Below are 25,960 nucleotides of genomic sequence, written 5' to 3' on the forward strand. Positions count from 1 at the left end.
GCCATACGCAACTTTACCAACGGATATGTGACACGGACAGCAACAAAATTACTAGAGAAGGTCAACAGTGAGAGGATTGAAATCTGCTGGTTTCCTGCACATCTGGGGGTAGTGGACGGAGCTCGGAGAAACCTCAATGAGGTGGCAAATGAAGCAGCACGAGGACTTTCTAGCCGTGCTCTTCAAGACCGAGCAACTTACACTTCACCCGGGGAACACAGGGATCGATTATTAACATATAACGAAATCACGAAGCATTATTATTTAAGCAGAAGGGAGTACCCATTGCCACACGGTAAGCTTTGCAGAGCCCAAGCGGTCACATTACGTTTGCTACAGACTAGAACATACCCAAGTCCATATTTTATTAACAGGATCTATCCTGAGAGGGAAACTCAAATCAACTGTAATAAGTGCAATGGCATCATTACTCTTGACCACATGCTTTGGCAGTGCCCCACGGTCTTCACAGACTGTGACAAGGAACAAGAATGATGGCGGCAAATGCTACACAGCGAATCACTCACTGACCAATTACGGGCAGTCCAGAAGGCCCGCGATGTGGCTGAAGGGCTCGGCCTGGCAGTCCCAACGTGGGAGCGGCCCGCGTCAACCTATGGTTGACCTTCAGGACCAAATAAAGTTCCTCATACCATACCATACCACGCTTGGAATTTCGCGAAAAAGTGCAGTCTATTCTTCCCAGTTTATTTGGTGCCGAGAAAACAACTGACAAACCATATCAACTATCCACTTTCTTTGAAGTATGCGATATCTCATGAGCGCATTGCATATCATCCTGTTTTTTTGATGCGAAAGCGTCAAATGACCCATTGAGCGAAGAAGCCTCGCGTCTGTCGTCTGTAGCAGTGAAACGGCACCTAAGCTCCCATTGTCATTGGCTGCGACGTCACAACACAAGTGCGCATGCACGGAGTTCCCATTGGATGCGACGCGATGGCACGAGCGCGCCTCGACGGAGCAGAGCGGGCGAAGCGCCTCCTTGTACACCGCTTCACACATCAGGTGCAACGCTGTGGAGGCTAGAGATACTTTTGCAGTGGCTGCGTTCGCACTTAGAAAAAGTTCGCTGTCTGTTGACCGATTTTTGTGAAAATGTTCTTTATATAAGGTCAGTTCTAAATGAAAAGAAGAATTTACCCTTAGAAGCAGACAAACCGTGCGCTCATTCGGCTGCTAAGACGTTGTTTTATATCAATTTTCTTTTCGTTCTTTTTCCATCTTCTGCATCCCGTCGCGGCAGCCTCACGTGCATGCTCGCACGAGCAAACGCCGCTGGCACCCAGCGAAGCATAGATGGAGCGCGCGCAGTGATAAAATTTTGAGGCCGCACTACTTGCGTAGTTTACACAGCGTTGCACGTGATGTATGTGTTGCGTGAGAGGAGAGGGCACCGCCGTGACGACACATCACCCCTGCTCTCGGCAGCTTGTGTTATCCGCGCGTTCCTTGTCCGCGCAAGCTCTCGCCTGCGTACTAACTTCGCCTCGGTAAGCGTCTCAACTCGGTTGCCCGCGAGGAGTTCATAACTCGAAGGACCGCACTGCGGTGTCCAACTGGACCTTGTATTTTTTTAAAGGGAAAGCTTTACTATAACCTCGCCGTCGCCGTCAGATCTGCCGTCGCCGCGAATTTGACCTTCATTTGACCGCAGCTGCGCCGTAACTTTGGCAACGCATCACATGACTCGCCGCGCCGAGCTCCGGCGCCGCCGTGTGTTGCCGCGAGCGCTAGCCGCCGCCTGACCACACGACTCGCCGCGCACCTGGCTAGGAGCGCCACGCTCGCAAAGACAGTGCGAGCTTCGCCATGGATGAGAGCGAGGCCGGGCCGTCTTCTCTGAGCATTGCGCGGGTGCGGCGTCTGACCACCCCGCGGAGACAAATGGCGGAGATCGCCCGGCGACCTGGAGAGGGTCCGGAAGGCAACAGGCGTCGCACCGTCCATAGAGTTTCTCACTACATTACCTAGAGGGAAATCTGGCGCTGCTGAGCTGTGGTATGCATGGGAATGCCAGTATATTGTGAATTCGGATTGGCATCGTTTTCGGAGAAACAGCAAACCTTGAAGACGCGCTTGCAAGTGCCGTTCCGTCTGTCACAATGATTCATTTTCTACTAAAACAGCACGTGAAAAGCTGTTTTAGCTTTATTATTACGCGAAAACATGTTTTGTTTAACTATGAGAACTTGTTATTGCGTGTACGACTATATGTTACATAAAAAGTATCGGCGGGCCGCTAAAGTTGGAGGACAGACGACAAGGTTCGCGCTCGCTTTGAAACAGTTAGTCGTCTGTTCTTGCTTTTCTTCGCTTGGTCATGCATTGAAGGTGAGTAAAGATGTAATATGCGTGAATGGAAACATGTTATGAAGATTTTACTTTGAGAACGCGTTATTTGCGTAGCCATATCCACGTTTTAGACGAAGCCTCTTACAACACCAGCCAACACGAGCCTCGCAGACACATATACCGTCATTCCCATGACGGCACGGTGCCCCCTTAAGAAACTCCCATAGACGGTGGCGCCAGATTTCCCTCTAGGTGTTATAGTGAGAAACTATATGGCACCGTCGAGATCAATGTAGCGACCACGTTCGCGCCCTGTCAGTTTGTGCTCCGACGCTGCGCATGTTCGCGGCGTCTCCTTGCATCTCAAGCACTTGCGCTTTCCCTGTGACACAGCAGGCGTCTCACTATCGAACGATGCGTATCTACCCAGCGCCTCTTCTATTTTTAGTGCAATAGCAATTATATGGACACTCCAGGCGCATTTCTGCCGTCGCCGTCGCCGTGAGGTTCCACATGAGTGAAAGCGTGTGAGGGTGAGCCGGCGAGTACAGTTCAATCGTGCGTGCCCTCTCCTGTGGCGCGCTAGGCAGGGCAACACCCTCTAGAGAACTTAAGGCCTTCTGGATGTACCAGGGGCATTGCCACAGTCGCTCAATGCCTTTTTCGGCGCCTCAACCCAGGGTATCGCCATTTCTGGATGCCGCCAGAACGACACCTACGTTGAGCGACTGGGGCAATGCCTCTTGAAAGACCATACCGCTGCCCTTCAGTCACCCCATACCGTGCACCGCAGACTCCTCGTCGCCATCTTAACTACTTCAAAATTACTCGACGTATTGTTGCTATGCAACTCAAGTCACTCGTTCAACACATGTTTTTTTGTCTTTTGTGGTACTCGCGCACTGACCGCCTGACCAGCTCTTCTAATGCCACAAAAACATGCCGCCAACGACACCCCTGAATGCTTAACTTTCTTTATTTTTTTTCTTTCTTGTTCTTTCTCTCCTTGTTTTTCGTCTTGGCGTCGCCCTGGTTTTTTCTTTTCTTTTTTATTCTTCCTTTCTTTCTTGTCTTTTCTCCCCACGTTCCCACTCTGCCGCTCTTTTCCTCTCGTCTTGGGAACGAAGCTCACAGACGTCGGACGACAGCGCTCACTACCTCTGAAGTCTCTCCCTTTAAAACCAAACGCCAGCGACAACAACCGCACGTGACGTCACTGCACTAACCCTTTAAAACTAACATGCCGAGGATGATGAGGCCGCCTTTGACGAAGATAGGTCCTCCTATTGAAACGTTGGCCAGTGTTTCTGAGGCACCTTATCCCTGTTTACAAACTTTATACCACAACAGTTGCAACTGTATTTGTAGGACAATCAAAGTAATGGAAAATAGATTTCTTCAATTACTTCAATTTTTGCTTGCGTATTCACAATCCACAACAAGGGCTTAGGTGTCCTCGGATTTTTTTTTCTTTCTTTGTTGCCTGTTCATGTAATATACGTTGCGTTTACACCCACTTAATTTCTACTGCTCAATATCGCAATATCTCAATATCGCAAAACTATTTCGATATCTATCTCAATATCGCAAAACTTGTCGCTGCAATCTACACTAATCTTCTAACGCACGAGTTGCCCATCATAGCCCGTAAAGAGGAATGAAAAAAAAACACAGTGCAGCCTTTAAGGCTACAAATGTCATTTGCAATTGACGCGATGAGTCTCCCTTTTTCAAAGCGAAGCTGTCGAGCCTCTTCTCCCGACTTTTCGGGCGCTGCTGCTGCGGTATTGCAAGCACGCGCCGCCGGGTTTCTTGCTACACGACCGGCTAGCGCTCGCCTCCGCGCAACCCAACCGGCGCCGCCGCGGCAGCGTTTCACAGTTTGTGCGCAGGAACGTGCTGTGCTTGCTTTCCTATGCGACACAAATGCAGGTGCTGGGCTGTGGAGGTCGCGTGCTGGGCTGCGATAGTGTAAACATTACAATCGCACATAGCCTGAAGAAAGCGCTTGGAGCTGGCGTCTCAACAGCATGCTGGTCATGTATACAGAAGGAGCACATAAACACGCGCCAGCAAAATGGCTCCAAAGCGTCCACTCAGCGTCGAGCACACCCAGGCCCGAAAGAAGCGTCGCGCGGAACAGGAGCGTCTTCGCTACGCAGCGAAACGTAGTGCAGACTGCGAATCTATACATGTATACAATGTCATCATCATCATCATCATCAGCCTAGTTACGCCCACTGCAGAGCAAAGGCCTCTCCCATACTTCTCCAACTACCCCGGTCATGTACTAATTGTGGCCATGTTGTCCCTGCAAACGTCTTAATGTCATCCGCCAACCTGACTTTCTGCCGCCCCCTGCTACGCTTCCCTTCCCTTGGAATCCAGTCCGTAACCCTTAATGACCATCGGTTATCTTCCCTCCTCATTACATGTCCGGCCCATGCCCATTTCTTTTTCTTGATTTCAACTAAGATGTCATTTACCCGCGTTTGTTGCCTCACCCAATCTGCTCTTTTCTTATCCCTTAACGTTACACCGATCATTCTTCTTTCCATAGCTCGTTGCGTCGTCCTCAATTTCAGCAGAACCCTTTTCGTAAGCCTCCAGGTTTCTGCCCCATATGTGAGTACTGGTAACACACAGCTGTTATACACTTTCCTTTTGAGGGATAGTGGCAACCTGCTGTTCATGATTTCAGAATGTCTGCCAAACGCACCCCAGCCCATTCTTATTCTTCTGGTTATCTCAGTCTCATGATCCGGATCCGTGGTCACTACCTGCCCTAAGTAGATGTATTCCCTTACCACTTCCAGTGCCTCGCTACCTATCGTAAACTGCTGTTCTCTTCCGAGAGTGTTAAACATTACTTTAGTTTTCTGCAGATTAATTTTCAGACCCACCCTTCTGCTTTGCCTCTCCAGGTCAGTGAGCATGCATTGCAATTGGTCTCCTGAGTTACTAAGCAAGGCAATATCATCAGCGAATCGCAAGTTGCTAAGGTATTCTCCATCAACTTTTATCCCCCATTCTTCCCACTCCAGGTCTCTGAATACCTCCTGTAAACATGCGGTGAATAGCATTGGAGAGATCGTATGTCCCTGTCTGACGCCTTTCTTTATTGGGATTTTGTGGCTTTCTTTGTGGAAGACTACGGTGGCTGTCGAGCCGCTATAGATATCTTCCAGTATTTTTACATATGGCTCATCTACACCCTGATTCCGTAATGCCTCCATGACTGCTGAGGTTTCGACTGAATCAAACGCTTTCTCGTAATCAATGAAAGCTATATATAAGGGTTGGTTATATTCTGCACATTTTTCTATCACCTGATTGATAGTGTGAATATGGTCTATTGTTGAGTAGCCTTTACGGAATCCTGCCTGGTTCTTTGGTTGACAGAAGTCTAAGGTGTTCCTGATTCTATTTGCGATTACCTTAGTAAATACTTTGTAGGCAACGGACAGTAAGCTGATCGGTCTAAAATTTTTCAAGTCTTTGGCGTTCCCTATCTTATGGATTAGGATTATGTTAGCGTTCTTCCAAGATTCCGGTACGCTCGAGGTTATAAGGCATTGCGTATACAGGGTGGCCAGTTTCTCTAGAACAATCTGACCACTATCCTTAAACAAATCTGCTGTTACCTGATCCTCCCCAGCTGCCTTCCCCCTTTGCAAAGCTCCTAAGGCTTTCTTTACTTCTTCTGGCGTTACCTGCGGGATTTCGAATTCCTCTAGGCTATTCTCTCGTCCGCGATCGTCGTGGGTACCACTCGTACTATATAAATCTCTGTAGAACTCCTCAGCCACTTGAACTATCTCATCCATATTAGTAACGATATTGCCGGCTTTGTCTCTCAACGCACACATCTGATTCTTGCCTATTCCTAGTTTCTTCTTCACTGTTTTTAGGCTTCCTCCGTTCCTGAGAGCCTGTTCAATTCTATCCATATTATAGTTCCTGATGTCCGCTGTCTTACGCTTGTTGATTAACTTCGAAAGTTCTGCCAGTTCTATTCTAGCTGTAGGGTTAGATGCTTTCATACATTGGCGTTTCTTGATTAGATCTTTTGTCTCCTGCGATAGTTTGCTGGTATCCTGCCTAACGGAGTTACCACCGACTTCCATTGCACACTCCTTAATGATGCCCACAAGATTGTCGTTCATTGCTTCAACACTAAGGTCCTCTTCCTGAGTTAAAGCCGAATACCTGTTCTGTAGCTTGATCCTGAATTCCTCTAGTTTCCCTCTTACCGCTAACTCATTGATTGGCTTCTTGTGTACCAGTTTCTTCCGTTCCCTCCTCAAGTCTAGGCTAATTCGAGTTCTTACCATCCTATGGTCACTGCAGCGTACCTTGCCGAGCACGTCTACATCTTGTATGATGCCAGGGTTCGCGCAGAGTATGAAGTCGATTTCATTTCTAGTCTCACCATTCGGACTCCTCCACGTCCACTGTCGACTAACCCGCTTGCGAAAAAAGGTATTCATTATCCGCATATTATTCTGTTCTGCAAACTCTACTAATAACTCTCCTCTGCTATTCCTAGAGCCTATGCCATATTCCCCCACTGACTTGTCTCCAGCCTGCTTCTTGCCTACCCTGGCATTGAAGTCGCCCATCAGTATAGTGTATTTTGTTTTGACTTTACCCATCGCCGATTCCACGTCTTCATAAAAGCTTTCGACTTCCTGGTCATCATGACTGCATGTAGGGGCATAGACTTGTACCACCTTCAATTTGTACCTCTTATTAAGTTTCACAACAAGACCTGCCATCCTCTCGTTAATGCTATAGAATTCCTGTATGTTACCAGCTATTTCCTTATTAATCAGGAATCCGACTCCTAGTTCTCGTCTCTCCGCTAAGCCCCGGTAGCACAGTACGTGCCCGCTTTTTAACGCGATAGCGTTAAGGAGCTCGTGTCGCAGAAAAGCCGGTGTCGTCGGCGTCGGGTGTCGGCGTCGGCGGCGTTGACCGTGAGCGATAAATCACGGCAGGCGCTTCATAAATAAAAAGCAACTTCCAAGATTGGCCCGGTGGGAATCGAACCCAGGTCTCCGGAGTGTGAGACGGAGACGCTACCACTCAGCCACAAGTTCGATGCTTCCAAGCGGTGCAAACGCGCCTCTAGTGAATGCGGTGTTGCCTTCGAAACGAGCCGTGGAAAGTTATACTGCAGTGTATATCGGTAATTATGAACATGTAACGTACAGAAGTCACAATTACACGAGTTGCGAAGTGCGTTTCCGCTGCATTTCTTCTGCGCTTTCCGCACACGCAGAGCCATCTTGCGGCAAACACAGAAGACCCCCTCCTCTCAATGTACGGCGCTGCCCCGACAGGAGGCGCGCCGCGCGCGCATTGGGACCGCTGCCAGGCGCGTCGCGGGACTCCCTCTCCCCTGACGACGCTTCGCCGTGCTTCCGGTTTAGATTACTATCTATCTCTCTGCCCGTGCCGATCACGACGTTTGGCTGGCGTAGATCGCTTCCCCTCCGAGACACCGAGTTCTTTGGTTCGTTTCTTTCGCTCAGGCGCACGTTTCGTTGCCGCGGCGAACGCTGCGTTGCTCGACGCTCACCGCGTGATAGGTGGGCGCTAAGTCCGATGCGGGGCGCATCGTAAGTGATCGCTGTGCCGTAGCGCATTGTCTCACACCCCTTGGCGGGTCGACGGGAACGCTGTCGCGTCCCACTCTTGAAGGCGAAGCTTAAGCGTCCTCCAATTTTTAGCACTGTATATGCTTCTTTTGTGCTCCTAACCTCACTGAGCCCTATTATATCCCATTTACTACCCTCTAATTCCTCCAATAACACTGCTAGACTGGCCTCATTAGATAACGTTCTAACGTTAAACGTTGCCAGGTTCAGATTCCAATGGCGGCCTGTCGGTTCCAATGGCGGTATACAATGTATACACATACAATTTTATGATCATTGAAATACGCACAGCCCCATGATTCAATCAAAGTTTAACCTTTCTGCCATGACGCGATGTTCCATGTTAATAATGCCCACGGCTGTCTCTCTCAGAGATTATGAACAACGGCGCACAACAACGCCTCAAGGAAGCACGTCTCCCAATGTGTTCTGCGGACTACGCAGACAAACAGCAGTGATACATGCAAGGTAACGTTTGACATCAACTCACCACTCTCGTACTAGACTAAACGCTGAAAACATTACACATTCGCCGCCAACATCATCGCTAATTATCGTCAATAAAACCAAACAGCATACAAAGGATAGCTATAGGGGCTTGTTGGTATACGGCATATGTTATTTTGTTGTAGCGCAAGCTGAACGACAAGAACAGAAAGGCACATCTGACTGTCAGATGTGCCTTTCTGTTGTCCTTGTCGTTCAGTTTGCGCTACAACAAAATAAGATAAGCATACAAAGCTTCGCTTACACCGATTTCCACAGTGCACGGGATTAGCCGATTTTCTGTCCCTCGTCTTCTCGGCGCTGCTCAAACCAAAAACAACTAAGCGAAATAGCCCGCCCGGTTGACGGCAGAAATAGCTTAACAAGCGCCCACAGCGTTAGCACAGATTTCTTCGAAGAAGTAGGAGGAGGAGGAAGAAAAGAAGGAAGCAAAGGTAGGGAGGTCAACCAGACGCACGTCCGGTTTGCTACCCTACACAGGGGAACGGACTTAAGGGAAGAAAAGAGAGAAGAGGGTGAGAAAAGAACTTTATTCAAAGTCCCTGCTGGGGCAAAGGAATGCGGTGGGCCGGGAGATAAGCCCCATCGGAGCCTCCCTTCCTCAGGTGGCGGCAAGACTTTGAGTCTTGGCGGCGTTGTCAGCCACCCGGACTACCCAGATTTGAGCCTCCGGGCATTCGCTGAGCAGCATGGCCTCCTACTGCTCCAGCGTGGTGATTCTGAATGTAGGATTGGTGCTTTGTTTGATAGCGTGCGGTGCTAGATAATATGGTCGACATCTGCGCGTTGCGCGTGGCATGTTTCGCAGCTCGGTGTGAAGGCATCGGGGTAAATGTGATGATACAGGGACGGCGCAGGAAAGGTCTGTGAAAGCCGCCACGTGGTCGATTTATGGTTGTTGAGCGACTAGTAGGGAGAGGGGTATAGGAGGCGCGCTTTACCATAGTACGTGAGGATCTCGCCATAGGTGATGATACGCTCGCGCGTGGCTGCGCTAGAAGGCTACGGCCACGTGATCAGGGACTTGTGGATGGTGAGGCCATCCGGAAAACTGCTGCCCCGAAGAGGCCTGACGTGCCCACTGGACGCTTCCTCGGACGGCGTCGTGCGCGGCTTCGTTTCCGGGAAAACCTGCGTGGCTCGGGGCCCAGATCAGATGGATGCTGCTGCGGCGACGGGAGGGGTGTGTGCCCGTGAGAATGCGGAGCGCTTGGGACGAGATGAGTCCTCTGGTATAGTTGCGTAGGGCCATCTTGGAATCAGTGATGATGCACGATGCAGTAGTCTATGCGTAAGCAAGAGCTATAGAAGCCTCTTCGCCTTCTTCAGGATTAATTCTGCGTGTTTAGCTGGTTATTGCGATATCCAGATTCAAGCCCGTGACCACGGCAAGTGCCATGGCCGAGTAAGTCGGGTAGTCCGCGGCGTCGACATAATCCACGTGCGAAGCACCCTCATACCTAGTGCCAAGTTGCTGAATCCTTGCCGTGCGACGTGGTGTATTGTAGTCGGGGTGCACGTTCTTCGGGAGAGGGGGAATCAGGAAAATGCCGCGGATATCCAGCGGTGTGGGAGTTTGACTCCAACCTGCGTGAGGTAAGGGATGCACAGCTTACTGAGGACTTAGCGTCCTGTCGCGGTGTGGGAAAGGCATTCGTAGTCAGCTAAGCGCTGAGCCTCGATGAGCTCGTCCAGAGTATTATTGAGCCCCAACTCAGCCCAGCGGCGTTGGGCGAAAAGTGGAGAGAGGCGTTCCATGAGTGCGACGAGGGCGATGTTGAAGAGCATGGGCGGGAGTACTGACCCTTGCAGTGTGCCCTCACTCCCTAGTGAGGTGACGTCTGATTTCAGCTCCCCGATGGTTAGAATGGCTTTGCGACTAGAGAATAGATTTGCAATATAGCGGTATGTGTTGCGGCCGACGTGCAAATGTGACAGCGCTTCCAATAGACGTCCGCACGCCACGTTTCATCCTAGACGCCAGCGCTCGTTTCTCCCCTGACGGCACAATTTCACCTCCCACGGATATATACGTTTCCGCCGCTTCCCTTCAAGGTTGCGCCCGCGCTTAGTTGGTGCTGCGCGCGAAACGTCTCTTGTTTGCGACGGCGCCTCTTCGGTTGACTGGAAATTATTATTGTGTTGTTAACTTTCCCGATAGCAATGTAAACACGAAAGGGTTGATGCCACCAGTGAAATTCTGCCGATTCACAAGAAAATGGTACGAAAAAAGCAAACGACAGCCATGGATTACTGCATGGGGTGCGCCGAACGAAGTAAACAACTAGCAAACGAAGCGATCTCGTTCATTGATCATTCGTGAGTATATGACTGTTTTTACATGTAATCCACATGAATTTCATGATTACTGAGTATACAAACCTTTTATTCAAATAAACACTTCCAGTGGTTTGACCAGCGCTTGTCCTGTCTTCTTTCTCGTGTTTCGTTTGTGTGTGCGCTGCTTGAAGAATGGAAACCACTTCTGTTATATGCGCTAGCAGTGGCCGAAGTTCACGTGTGCAGATAAATTGAATATGTGCACAATGCATTGAACATGGCCGGAGTTCATTCCTGCATCACCACTGCACCGATCGATCGAGTTACTGGACGATACACGCCCGCGTCTTGGTCGCGCAGGCATTGCTGAAGCAGAAATGATTACTAATACTTTAAACTTCCGTCTCTTGATCACTGTTAAAAATGATCAAGCTACTTACATTGCTGCCTCTATTCTATACTGTAGGGGACGTACTAGTTAAAGTTGTGTACGCATGCCGTACTTGTGCTATGCGAAATATATTTTGTTTATTTCTGCACAGTGTCGATGGAAGTCCGTTGTCGCCAACAGAGACAACACGGATTTGTAGCAAACATGTTGTGGGAAACTGCAAAAATGACATTAGCTAACACGCATCGTATGTGCCGACGATTTTTTTCGGCGGCACATACCCGCTATCGTTTCCAGTTACCTGCTCAATGTCACTTACATGGCTAAGCAGACGCAGCCTTTTCGCCGCATTGCAGCCATGAAAATAATCGTCAGCGTACCAATGTTCTTCAAGGCAAATAGAAGCGTGTACACCGCCTTTCGAATAAAACGTCCACGCACACACACGTAGGTACACACCGCGCGCGGTACGAAACGTGCCCAAACACGCGCAGTGCAAGAGGCAATCAAGGCGGTGTGGACGAGAGATGGGAGAGATGTACACCCGCTAGTTGAATTTTTCCCCGCATGTGGCGCTCTCCGGCCGGCGCTACTAGGCGCTACAGCGCCGCTCGGCGGTGCCGTTCTTGTCTATATGGCATTGTGTTTGACGTTGTCGAAAGCTTTTCTAAGATACAAACTGAGGATGGTTCGTGTGTCGAGTTGGGGCTCTTGATTAGGATCAATGATTTGGTGATATAGTTGAAGCATAATGGCTTGCGCGGGTAGCCGTGGGCGGAAGCCAAATATGGTCTGTGGTAGATAGCTATGCTTGTCCAAGTGTGCAGTAAGCCTTTGAAGAATAATGTGTTCCATGACTATCCCCAGACATGGTGTGAGTGTCTAAATGCAGTGGTTTGCCCGGTTTAGGAATAATTACAATTTTGGCGTGCTTCCAGGACGACGGCAAAGAGCCCGATTCCCATACCGCATTGATGTGATGCAGGAGGGTCGCCAGTGAAACGCTGTACGCATTCTGAACAAGCCGATTATTAATACAGTGGTCCCCGGCGGCGGACTTGGGCTTAAGGTGCGAACACTGCTTGTAGTACCGCAAGGGTAACGGAGGCCTCCATCTCAGTGTTGTCCTGGCCTGTGTAGGGCGGTTTCTGTTGAGGCGTTTGGGCGCCAATGTACTTTGCGGATAGGTTCCATAATAACTGATTATCGGAGCCCGGGGCGCGATGTAGTAGCTTCTGCAGATTCTGCCGTTGTGTGATTTACTGATGCAATCATCGAGGAGATGCCGGAAGATATTGCAGGTTTTGTGGAGGTTAGGTTGCCGTTAGGAGAGGGAGTGAAGAAGGTGCTATTAGTGTGAGTACGTGCGGTTGTCCATAACTTCACGCCTACAATCGGTCGCTGAGGCCAGTTAATTTCATGAATATTAGAAATGCCCGCGTCGCCTTGTAAGCCTGCGACGCACTGGACTATGGTACAAGAATCTCTTTCTCTGAAAATGGTACGCTGTGTAATTGGTTTAGCACACTTCCAAGCACGTCACATTCGATTTCATAAAGATAACAAAAACACAAGTTCTCGATCGTCTCTTCACACACAGTTGCATGAGTCACAGATAGGTTTGTCAGACATTCCGATAAGGCATGATTAGGCTTTCCTAAAAGCCACGCCTAACCAGACGCCGTGCAGTAAAGTTGCATCACGGCGGGAGAAGTGCGATGGAATCTGCAGCTTCAATGTAGAATCCAGCCAGTGCAGACGACAGTTCGAGAAAATCGGGGTGTTCCGCAAAGTTTCAGTCTTGGTTTGAGCAAGTAAGCTTGAGAAGGGTATAGGAAGTGTCAGGGTTTCTTTACGGGCTGACCGGGCGGCATCATCAGCGAGGTCATTACCGACGATGCCACATTGGTAGATTATGTCATGTCCGTTTATGAGAGCTTGATGGAGACCCTCTTGTCTCAACCACCAGTTGTTCATGCGTCTTGCGTCGTAACTCTGACTGTAGACTCTGAAGAGCTGCCTTGGAATCACAAAAAAAGACCCACTTTCGAGGTTTCGCTTCTGCGATGTAATTAACAGCGGCATGTAGGGCAGCAAGTTCTGTTGCTGTAGAGGTCGTTATGTGGGACAACTTGAACTTCATTGGGACTTGTAAGGCCGGGATGGTAACAGCGCCTGTGCAACTGGTAGCCGAGATAGATCCATCGGTGTAAATGTGCGTTCTTTGTTCATATGTCTCGTTCAGTAATGACAGTGCCAACTGTCGTATACAGAGCCACTCTGGAGTGACGTTTCTGATTCGTAATTCCTGGGATTGTGAGGTGTACTTGTGGCTGTTGTAGGCACCACAGGGGTAACAGTGGTCTTGCTGCTGGTGTAAATCCCGATGGGAGGCAACCTTAATGTGTCGCAACAAGTTTGTAAAATGTGGCTTGAGGTCTTTGCGCCAGCAAGACCTCAAGAAGTAATCACAAACACGACTAAGAGGCTGACGCAGCTCTACAACAACGCCACGCAACACCTGTCGTTAACTATGATCATCCTGGTCAACTTTTCTTTTGTTCGGGACGTGCCGCGAAATGCCGCGATACGAGAGAGAGAAACTTATTTACAGAAAGGCAGAGAGGTCGGCCTGAGCTATACCTTGCTCTGGCCTGCTACTCCACACTGGGGAAAAGGGCCGGGGAGGAAAAGGGCTGATGAATGATGATGGTATAAGGAAGAGATGCGTATATACAAATTCACAGAGTTGTGGCATCTCTAAAGCCATGCGTCCAGTGGCTTGGAGAAAAGCTATAGCGACACTTGTTACCAGGGCTGCGCTGTTTGCATTAGGCCAAGGACATAAAGGAAACTCGTCTGATAGCGGTCTCTTATGGATCGTTGCAATCGGAAGAGACAAGTTGCTGTCGTCCTTGCGCGTACGCGGCACACACGCGGCACCTCACAGCGATACGAGTTTCCGAACATTCCCCGGATTGGCTGCCCAGAGGGCGACGTACCTGTGCCAGCGTTCCAGGCGTCCGGATGAGGTTCCACAGGGCGAACGCGGGTATGCAGAGCACCGACGAGGCTGCCACGCAGATTCCCACAGCGTCGGCGCTCCACGGGTACTTGTACTCGTTGTACGACAGCCGTTCGTAGTTCACCAGGCCGCTGGCGATGATCACCTGGGTGTCGAAGACACACCTTCACTTTCACTCGTATAAAGCGCGAAAAAAGTGCGCGAGCACAGGCAAAGGTGAAAGTTTGTCGGTCCTATATACGGTTTCTTTGAGTACGAGACCCGACTGTTCTAGGAAGTCACGGAAAGGTCCAGTGGCGCACCACGGAGTAAAATTTTTTTATATAATGGGTTTTACGAGCCAAAACCACTTTCTGATTATGAGGCACGGCGTAGTGGAGGACTCCGGAAATTTTGACCACCTGGGGTTCTTTAACGTGCACCTAAATCTAAGTACACGGGTGTTTTCGCATTTCGCCCCCATCTAAATGCGGTCGCCGTGGACGACATCACACCTCTCAGTAGTCCGCATCATCGATCATGCAGGCTGCATAATAATGCCACACGCCGTAGTGGCACTGATTAATTATTAATGGGGTTTATTACGAGCTCTGTTATACGCATTGGGAAATGACAAACGACAACGCGTTTAAGGACGCCGCGGCCATGCAGTAAGAAAACAGCACGAATTTCTTTCCTGTGTTGAACTGTTATACAGACATCCGTCGACACACCATGCAGTCAGGTGCTCCATTCTGAACATCTGGATACAGGAGCGATAGTGAGACAATGCTTACTTACCCGGAAAGACGAACAAGAAAAACACAAAACGTGCACTTTTGTCTGCAGCCCACAAAAAGAGCTCACTTTTTTCTGTGTGTGTAAGATGCAACATCATAGATAACGAGACTAAGGTCGCTCTTATCGAAGATCACGGCTGCGCAAGTTGTCGCGTCGGCCTGCAGTACCACGCAGACGCCCCGGTAGCGTATTATCAGGATGACCATTCGCCCTCTATCCCGAGGAGACCTGTCCGCAGGTTTTGTACATTCTTTTTACGAAAAGCTTGCCCCGTGGCGCAGATGCTTGTTCAAAGAAAAGCGTGAAGGCTCTCCCCCTATAAAAAAGTGCAGCATAGTGGCTTAACGAACTTGTCGTCGATGAGCCTGTAACTCCGTTCGTAGCTAGCCAGCTCAGTGTCCTTTCTCGAGCAGGTCACAGCAGGTTGTGTGAATGTCCGCTGTACAGAGAGAGAGAGAGAAACTACCTTATTGAGCCGAGCTCGACATCTTTTTAGACGCCGTCGATGGAGGTGGTTCCCTCTTCACGGGACCCATATGCTTCCCTAGCCGCCTGGCCCCTGGAGATCCGGACGAGCTATTCTTCCAGGGCGGGGCTGGTTAGCAAGGTCTCCCATCGCTTGATAAGGGTGGATGAGGGATGGGGTAGAGTAGTGGGGCAGGTAAGAGGTGGGGGATTGCCTTGACGAAGTCGCATATTCCAATGACGAGTTGGAGCGTGCCTAACTGAGTCTTGCAGAAATTACATTTCTTCTCGTACCTTTCCGGGTACATCTTGTTTTGAAGGTAAGGGTGCGGGAAGGATCCTGCCTGTATCTGCCTGTAGATCGCTTGCTATTCTTGTCTCGTCTACACGCAATCTACCAAGACAGTTATACGTCTCGAACATGTCCCTGGTGTAGCAACCACACAGCGACACTCGCGCACATAACACATGAATGCACCGACCATCCGGGCGACGCAATTTCGCCACGAGTCACAACACACACACTCACTACGTGGTCTTGGGAGGCGAGACTCTCCGAACTGGACCTGGGAAGCCAACTGGCGACCTTCGACCAGGCCCGGCGAGCCCTGTCAGAGGGAACCACCTAGGAATAAACCGCGCAACGGTTTCTGCAATAATAAAGTTCCTCCTCCTCCTCCTCCTCCTCCTCCTCCTCCTCTCTGCTAAGCGATTTGTGAGGATCGGGGTAACGGCGCCTCTCCGTCTTGTAATGGTTCGTAATATCCCTATAACTAATTATAGACTGTGGCTCACCTTCCTCTACCCGGTGTTCCATCTCTCGGGCGAACTGGTGGGCAAGTTCGCTGCCCTCCAGCCCAGAGTGAGCCGGTCTCCATATCAACTCAACTTTCCTTTCACGTACGCTGTAGAAGCTGGTGCACAACACCTTGGGCGGTTCACTGGGTGTTGGGCTCTAGGCCCAGGTGTGACGGAGTGTGTAAGGCCGGCCCAGCCCGTATTCTCGGGACAGAGACTTCCTCCACCCGAGAAAGATTGCGGGAAATGGAGCAGACACTCGGAGAGGTTAAGGCGCGTGTGTCGCGAAGGAGACGTGAATTTTTGGGCGAGGAGGATAGAGCGGGTGGCCTGCAGGTGTTTAGCATCGCTGCACTGGTTCTGTCTCTGCGCCTGCGCCTGCTCCACGTAGACGATAAACGGGGATAGCCAGCGAACATTGTGTCTGTCTTCGCAAATTCGTGGCGTTCTACAAACTGTTTAGAGGTAGGGAGCCTGCTTTCCAGTGACTATGAAACAGGGCGTGTATGCGTGCGTATAAAGCTGCCCGGCGCTTAATTATGCTGCGCCGAGGGAGTCAGCGTGCACGTTAAGCACACAAAAAATGCTCTTCACCGTACGGGCGGCTTCACTTGTGTCATGCTCGGTCGGCAGTTCAAGTAGCAGGGCGTCTGGATTCTATCTCGCGTACATCAGCGGAAGTGTGCCGCGCCGCAAAAAAGGCGAGGGAAAAAAAATTAAAGCGGGGCCCGTGACGTATGCGTCACGCGAAGGAATTTCGGTTGCGGAGGCTAAACGGGGCAAGCGGATAGAGTGCCTCACTTTGCAGTGGAGCTCGCCTCTTGAATTTGTGGGTTCGCGGCACTGAAATATTTCTATCTCGGCTATTAATGAGCCGATATGAAACATTTTTGCGGCAGAACGCTCCCTAGAGGGCACGTAACAACTTCCAGCGTGTAACCAAAATTTGGTATGGGGCCATGGTGAGGGGCCGTTTAATACCGTTAAAGCGTACGACGATTTCGAACAACATCGCCACTGAGTAATGTACTTGTTTTGTCACAAGCCCTGACGCTGTTCTCTCGTTGGGTTTACATTGCAAGCAGGGAAAGGTGATATACAACGCTAAACGCAATGTGCAGCATACCGATAGGGCGACACGTTTTTTAAGACCATGCCCCGCCTTATCCTTGTGCGCCTGGTCACAATAGAACCCAGCAGTAAGTGAATGTGAATTATCGATGGGAAACCGTTAGTACGTTGGTCGTCATCAAATGATGCATCATATACTAGAATGCATAGAATGGCGAGATGAACACTTTGGGCGCAACGCAAGAAGACATCCTTTCTTCTCGACTCACCAGTATGAAGAAAGGTGCCACAAAGGCCCAGCAGAACTTCCACCACAAGCCGACGGGGAAGCCCAGCATCTCCTTAATGTCCTCCGAGAACCTTCTGATCCCTGCGAACAAGGTTTGCGTCTGAGCGCGAGCCAAGACCCCGTGGCACGCACATCTGCGTCAATATTCACAGATTATTTCCTCGTACTACATATAAAGTCAAACACGGTCTAAGCCAAGGTCCAAGTCGCCACGTGACTCAGTCGTTACGGTGTTCCGCACTGCATCAGCATGATTTCCGGCTCCGGTAAGCACATTCTGTTTGGTGTGCGTGCACCGTGTTAGACTAAAGTATAGCCAACAACTATGGCGTACTTCTATAAGCATTGTGGCGCAAGAACCCCTAATTAAATTTCTCAGAGGTCATATTACGCGTTGAAGACAAAATTTGGTGTAAGATCATATTAAACACTTGTTTAAGAAATGTTTCCGGCACATGTCGCCTTGCGGAGAATTGGTGTGTTTTACCACATGAGAGCAATAAATCTGCAGCGCCCGAATCTGCTACGATGCCAGGTGGCGCCCACAGCTAGAACAACTTAAAGTCCCTTGATAATTTGAAAGTACCGCCACTCTTTGAACTCTGCCGCCGCCGCGCTACCTCCTCGCCTCCTCCTCGCCCCTTGCGCGTCCCCCCCACGGCAACCAGTTTTGCCCCCGTTTCCCTGCACGACGATTGGTCTCCCTGCCGTTGCCCTTGGAAACGCGCGGATCTTGAGTTTTGCTTGTGTTTTTCTTTTTCGCTCGCGCCATTTTCCTCCTCAGCACGGCTGGCTCGGCGCTTTAGCTCGGCGTAGCGAACGTTGAAAGCTGTGTTTCCTGCTGTATAAGCTAGCGCTATGCCTTGCTGTTGCGCATATAACTGCAACAAGAAGCCTGAGCATGGTTATGCCGTTTTTGTGATACCGCAAGGAAAGCGTGACGGCTTGCGCAAGAAGCAGTGGCTGCATAACATCGGCCGAAAGAACTTTGTTCCGACAAAGAACAGCGTTGTTTGCGAGGTGAGGCGTCTCTCATTGCTCGTAGCAAATCATATCGTAATGCATCTAGTAATTCTTCCGGCCTGCTCACCAGCGTTTTTGTTGCGGCAATTTGTACGTTGCATAAAAATGCGGTTGCCCTCAGTAACGTATTATTATAAATGTATGAAGACGTTTTACTCATCCTGCCTGAGTGACTAACTCTTCTCTAATTGTTCTAGCTACATTTCACTGAAGACCAATTTGAGCCGCGCATATTACAAAGACTCGGGAAAAAAAAAGCTGAAGCTGAAAAAAGTTTGCTTTCGCTGACTTTCATTGCCATTAATTTATCGTTTGTTTAATTCAATCGGTAAGCACTAGTAATTTCCCCTATGTTGTCCTTCGCGTCTTTGTTGGCTTCTCATGATATCTTACCACTGCTGTGTTCTCTTGAGCGTCTCTTTTTCTCATAATTCTACACTAGCATTGATTCTGATGTTGAATATTATATTCAGTACTATTATTATTGTTGTCGAATATTCTATTTTATGTTCTCGGTTACGTGTATCTTGTCAACCAACGTTAGTGCGTGTACATAAAAATAAAACATTCTGCTGACAATGCTGTTTGATTTTCGTTGCTATAAATGTTTTGTGATGCTTAATTCAAATCAAATTTAAATATGCTACTACATAATGTAACAAAATTTCGTTGTGAACTATTACAATACGTTATCCAAAGGCGTTTCTCTTGCCTAAAGATATAGAATGTCTTCTCCTATAGATATACCGAGTATTTCTTAACGCTTCCTTGACGGCGACCCCTAAAGAATATTCATTAGATGCCCTTCCTCGGCTTCTACTACTGTAGTCAATGAGCGGTTGCCGGCACCGCTTTTTCACACTGAAATTCCGCAATCGTCCTATTCAGTTTACAGACCACAGCAAAAAAGCTATAACTTTCACATTGTGAAGACAAAGGCATGGACAGTCGATGCACTCGCGACTAATTAAGGCATGCTGAATATGTTAACTGCGGTGCACATACGCGCACAGGCAAGAAAAAAGGGTGCCAGGTGTTCTTATTTATCGCCCAAGAGAAGCGAGCGTGAAAGCCTTCTAAAGCCTACTGCGGTAAGACATCCTTCATCCAACTTAATCGGCCTTAATCCCCTCTAATGTACCTTAATCCCTCATAATTCACCCTAATCCACCTTCATCCACCTTAATCCAGCCTAGTCCTTCTTTATACACCTTTATATTTTCTAATGCACCTTAATTCACCATCATTCACCCTAATCCACTTTCATCGACTTTAACGCTCCTTAATACACCCGAATTAATCTTAATCCAATCACTAATCAATCATAACTTTGCTAATCAATAATCATGTCTTATACACGGGTGCACATGCTTTGGTTCGCTTCCCGCCTTCTTTCGGTCACGCGATATTTTCTGTAGGTGACAACACGGCCTTGAAACAGAGGTCTAAGACTTTTGCTTAATATGCCGCACACAAAGGGATGTGTCACAAGCAATACTAGATCAGACGCACAAAGTAAAGCATCTCATCATGCGGCAGAAAAACTGTCTGGAGTTTAAACTCGCCTCAAAAGCTCCCTTTACATCGGTATACACCGTTCATACGGCTTTAGGAAAAAACCAACCCCGTCATAAATGTTGCCTCTAGCATTATCGATGCTGTTATTAACATTTCTCAAAATTTTCAACCCCACTGGGGCGCGCAACTGGCCCAAAATAACACGCCTCCATAGAATCCTGCGGCCCGTCCGTGGGAGCCAGGGAGGAATAGCGTGCCGTGCGCAGCCGGCGGGCGAGGAGAATCGAGGAGGAAAGCGCCGTGAGGAGGAGAGTGTCGCTACTTTCAAACATCAAGGGGCTTTAGAACAACGAAGGAAATAAAGATGGTAGTGTGGCGTAGGCTGCATTCATCAGTTCTTCAGCTTACGTGTCGGTCTTTCTTTCTTGCACGCTCCACAGTTGTGACCTGGACGTGAGGACAGTCTGTATAGACCACCTCAAGCCGGCTATACGCGGAGACACCAGTGACTCACCTGCATCTCCAGAGCACGGATTCCCAAGAGAATTACCTTCCCTGAAAACCTCCAGAACGTCCGCATCGCACCCATTTCACGCTTGCGGTGTAGCCGGGGGGATGTGGGCAGCAGATGCGGGTGCTACAAATATATCGGCATCGCTGTGTGGAGCGAGATTCCGCTGACACGGCGACCAACTTGGGTCGCAGCGAAGTAGGTAAAGTTTACGTAGAACGCCGTGGGCGAATGGAGCAGTGAAAGAGCTGCTGTTTAACGCTGGGCACGCCTAAAGAATACATCGCACGCACGTAAGTAAACTTTAAGCACGTAGACTGTGCGTCGCGGATCCTCACACTTCCGCATCGGTAAGCGATGCGCTATGTCAGGCAGCAGCCGACCACGGTGTCCAACTGACACAGTAATCACGCTAGCCTTATTCCAAGCATAAGATCTTTGCCGGAGCATTCAAGAGCCTCTTCGCATCGCGAGTCACCATAAGACCTTCGATTTTCAAAGCGCTTTATCAGCTATGGGCACCCGTTCCTGTTCGTTTCTCCGCACTTCAGTTTGGCTCTATAATTGGGCCGTTTGTATCCGTTATCTATGAGAACAAAGTGCTTACTCAAGTGCGTAACGTCAGATAAGAGCGGAAAAAATTATGTGAGACTAGAGAAAATGATAAACCAGCACTTGGCGAAAGAAAAAGCTTAACTGCATGGGTACTTTGGGATTATCGTGGATCTGAGGCGTGGATCGGTGCCAATGAGCAGCTACAGAGGATATCGTTGAGGCGTGCAACCTTTACGTTTAAACACCCGCCGCGACGGCACGGATATTTCGACGCAAGCAAAATGCAAAAACGTTCGTGCACTTATATTTAGGTGCCCACTGAAAAACCACAGGCGGTCGGGATTACTCAGGAGCCCCCCTCTATAGCTTATACTTATACACAGTATTAATACTCATAATTACGACCGACTGGATAGCTCACACCTAGTCTGGTTTCCGGCTCATCAGGGCCACTCGGTCAGCCCCGATGGCTGCAATCCTAACGAGCAAGCTCACTCTGTTGTGCGAGATCTTACATGCCGCGCATCAGATCAGGAACTGCTCCAGGATGACTGCGGCTCCTACAAAGACCCACTTACTACTTTTCATGAGATCACCTCACACTATAGGGACGGCAGGAGGTTTTTGCCTCCCCCCCATCAGAAGCTCAACCGAGCTCAGGCAGTCACATTAAGAATGATTCAAACTAACTCTTATCTCACACCTTTTGTGCTTAACAAAATTGACCAGGATTTTCCCGCGGAATGTAAAAGTTGTGGACACACTCCGTGTCTATTTGATCATATGTTTTGGCTGTGCCCCAACCAAAGGGCTTCGGATCTCAACAGTGAGGAGGACTGGAGTCGGCGCGTATCCAGCGAAGTCCTCCAAGATCAACTCCTGGCCGTCCGGAGAGCTCACGACATCGGGAAAGCCTTTGGCCTACCGGTGCCTACGTGGGCGGAGCCACCGACGTAGCCTGGGGGCTTGTGCCCTCGGACCCTAGTTTCTCTAAACTAAAATAAAGTTCTTGCCATGCCATGCCATGCCCCTCTATAGCGTATGTAATAGATTCACTGTTCATGCTTTGGACGTCTAACCCATTCAATCAATTCGTCAATTTAGGTATAACTATTTATAGGATAGCGCATGTCTCTAAAAAATGGCACGGGGCGCGGAACATGCCTCATCCGTAGTGCTGACTGTACATATACGCACGCGTACCCGCGCACTCTAAAGTGTTTCAATATCACTTGGAGACCACAAGAAATCAAAGAGTGCGATAACTCGTGTTTCCGGACGTGCACCCAAGTCTCAGTGCTTTTTGCATGCCGTTGCAATGCAGCCACTTGGCCTGCAATCAAACCCACGAACTTATGGTCAGCAGCAGTGCTAACTAAGCCAACGAGTTACCACGGCTGGCTGAAGGAAAAAAGCCACGAGGAGATCCGCACCAAAATGCTCCTTCGCGCACAACCACTTGCTCTGTTTCGTCACCGTCTACGCACTTGTGCTGATGTGTTCTATACTTTGAGCGAGTAGGGCGAGCATGCGCGTGCTTGAAGCGTCACAAACTCTCATTGATATCAAAGGGCGACAACTCTTTTAAAATAACCCTAAAGAGTAACAACATGTGAAATGCATGCAAAGCATACGAGGGAGCTATAGAAGCAGGAAATGTGCAGGTGCAGCAAGTTTAGATAAACGGATGACAGTAAACCGGTGAGACTCGCATGTTTCCGACCGGTTGTCACGTATGTATACATTAACACCGCCATTTTTTTTTCGTTAGTGACAAGAGGTTGCGCCTATCGCCAACGGAAATTCTTATCTACTGAGACCATTGAATATGGTACTACATTGAAGACCCTCGATTCAATCTGCTTGACGCCAGTATGAACTCAGAAGATCGCTCGTCATGTTAGTTAAGATCGATTATAATTATCTTATAATTATCTATCAGCTAATTATAATAATGCAAGCCGGTTTGCAATGCGAGCGCGTGTCAAAGCGATTTAGAAAGAACACGCGGAAAGTATCGGTGTCGTGGCTAGCGGACAACCAGAACCGGTCACTACGGGTCGACGCAGATGTTCGCTTGTAAAGACCTCGCGGTGGGCGAGTGCTTTGGCACAACCTGTTGTACAGCTGCGTTGTTTGGCGCCTGAGATCTTGGGGCCAACTGGGCCGTTTAAAGTGCTTTGGTTTCAGCAATCTTTTTCGGGTGCGGGGCAGGGCTTCCCTTTTTTATCTTTTCGTATTCTTGTTCCAAGGTTGAATTGTTTTTCACTATAACGATCAATCTACACCAATGACCCCAACTGACAGTGTTGTAGAAATTTATAATGTTACAGAAGGTATCCCAAATTATGGGGTTTTACGTGCCAAAACCACTTTCTGATTATGAGGCACTCCGCAGTGGAGGACTCCGGAAATTTAGACCAACTGGGGTTCTTTAACGTGCACCTAAATCTAAGTACACGGGTGCTTTCACATTTCGCCCCCATCGAAATGCGGCCGCCGTGGCCGCGATTCGATCCCGCGACCTCGCGAGCTCAGCAACCCAACACCATAGCCACTGAGCAAGCACGGCGGGCGCAGAAGGTATCCGTTAGTTGCAGTAAGAGCCATGGACAGCAGCGCCTTCTTTGCTCAGGTGAATGGTCGTATGCATTATGAGGTAGTTTGTGTTTGAACTATTGATCAGCTATTATAGGCGAAAGAGGGATAACTCATGGAGAGATGCAAGGCCTGCTAGACTTCCTCCAGCAACAGAAAAATATGCGGAGAACAAAATAAAACTGCGGAGGCAACTAAGGGAAAGGAGCCATAAGTGCCACCTGGAACAGCGATCGGAAAGTGATCCGACAATAACGGCGCTAATGTTTACACTCAGTAGTACCAAGCCCTGAATAAACAGCCGTGAAATTTTATGAAAGAAAAAACAAATCTCTCAAGGCAAGAGCTAATATATTTGGTTATCGGTGGCAATTATTCTGACAAAAACAGGCAAGCAAACAAGTCGGATAATGATTTTGCGCTATAAGAGCTGTTGGTAACAAGATCTAGATCTATACACAACAGTACTTGGTATATAGCTGTACTAGTGTTCTGGCGCTAAACTGTTCTGCAATTGCTTTTACCGAGACGTCCAACACACAGCAGTACTGCAGCAAAACACAAGGGCGAGGCTTTTATCTTTCTATCTTTTTTTCGCTAGAACAATATTCAGTCACGCTCACAGTATTGATCCACTCTTCCTACAGACAGGGCCGAAATCACCGCTTTGCATTAGCTACACAGTGTTCATCCGCTACACAGGTAAATATATTACGTCATCGCGAACGCAGCGGTGCATGCAGCAGTGCGCGTGGAAGCCTGATTTCCTTGTGGCCGGAGCACAAAGATTGCGCAACGCGGCTTGAAAACGAGTTACTTAGCTGCATGTCGTCATTTCTAGAAGGACGTACGGCGTCTCACCATAGATCCAAGAGACAGCCACTGCCTCGAAGAATACGGCGATCAGTATGGAGTAGCTGGCGGCGTAGCGGTCCAGCATGTTCACCACGTACACGCCGCCCTGACCGTGAAAAAGAAATCAATCAATCAATCAATCAATCAATCAATCAATCAATCAATCAATCAATCAATCAACGCTTTTTTCGTCTTGGGGAAACTGCTGCATCAGCGACTCAGTCATCTCAAGGTGTTTCTCAACAGAGCAAGACTTGCTCCCATGACTATAGGTATGTGAACGAACAGCGGAACGGCTACTGCTGACGCTTTCAGGACACCAACCTTCTCACCTTCTCTCGCGTATTCCTCTCCCCGCTATTTAGTGCTAATCGCGCAAGGCTCCTATAGGAATGACACTTCTCGAGTAATTTCGAGCGCTTGTGCCGTACCTGCGTGCAGCTGGCGAGTCCTATGATGAAGTAGAGCGTGAACAGGGCGGCCACGAAGAGCTCCCTGTTCCTCTTCACGAAGGGATACTCGTCGCTAAAGCCCGTGATGATCGCCTCCGAGCCGCCGAACTGCGCGGAGAGAGTGGGACGAGGCAATGGGAGGACAGTCCCTCCGAAGAAGATTTATTTATCTATTTATTTATTTATTTATTTATCTATCTATCTATCTATGTAGGAATTTAAGTGTGTGTGGGGGGGGGGGGGTTGGGGGGGGGGGGTTGGGGGGGGGGGGTCGTTGACAAGGGCGCATTGTGGAAACACGGCACTCATATTTGAATGCAGACTTAGGGCTTGCCAAATTGGGCCACGGCAGCCGCATTTCGATGGGGGCAAAATGCGAAAACACCCGTTTACTTAGATTTAGATTTTTAAAAAACCAGGTGGTCCAAACTATTTTAGAGTCCCCCACTACGGCGTCCCTCAAAATCACATCATGTTTTGGCACGTAAGATCCCATGATTTAATTTGTAATCTTTTTTCTCACATTGGAGAAATTAACAGAATACAAAATTTGGTTGTTTTCTTTACTGTCGAGAACTCGCGTACCTCCGGTTTTCGGTTTCCACAGAAAGCAACGTGGTTTCCGTTTAGTTTAAGTTATCAACAAGTTATCTCACGCACTCAAGTCGTGTTTGCATCGTTTGTTCCGTACTTTTAGGGTAAAAGCGACATGTAAAATTAATGCTTGCACCGGGCCGCCGACAGCTGGTAGCTGATGTTGAGATACACGACGACACCATGCACGGTGCTCGACAGCGATACTCCTGGAGGCTTTTGATGCCTCTGTTCTCCCAGCGCAGGCCAGAGACCGTCATAGGGTCCCACGC

At 49.0% G+C, this 25,960-nt stretch overlaps 1 protein-coding gene across 2 annotated transcripts in view; it reads right to left on the reverse strand.

Annotated features, from left to right (window-relative positions):
• The window catches only part of DAT (Sodium-dependent dopamine transporter), a 97,209-nt gene that overhangs the window by 7,433 nt on the left and 63,816 nt on the right, over nt 1–25,960 (reverse strand). The window contains exons 9-13 of one of the 2 annotated variants that reach the window (XM_070534599.1): nt 25,074–25,202; nt 24,649–24,748; nt 17,563–17,663; nt 14,157–14,324; nt 9,955–10,070 (exon numbers count right to left, since the gene is read on the reverse strand). In XM_070534599.1, the coding sequence (XP_070390700.1) occupies nt 10,023–10,070; nt 14,157–14,324; nt 17,563–17,663; nt 24,649–24,748; nt 25,074–25,202 (546 nt within the window). In that variant the 3' untranslated portion in view covers nt 9,955–10,022. Of the gene's footprint in view, nt 1–9,954; nt 10,071–14,156; nt 14,325–17,562; nt 17,664–24,648; nt 24,749–25,073; nt 25,203–25,960 lie in introns of those variants that run through there. The other variant, XM_065427591.1, reaches the window with a different exon arrangement.

This window comes from Dermacentor albipictus, chromosome 2, assembly GCF_038994185.2.
Source record: "Dermacentor albipictus isolate Rhodes 1998 colony chromosome 2, USDA_Dalb.pri_finalv2, whole genome shotgun sequence".
NCBI classification, from domain to species: Eukaryota; Metazoa; Arthropoda; class Arachnida; order Ixodida; family Ixodidae; genus Dermacentor; species Dermacentor albipictus.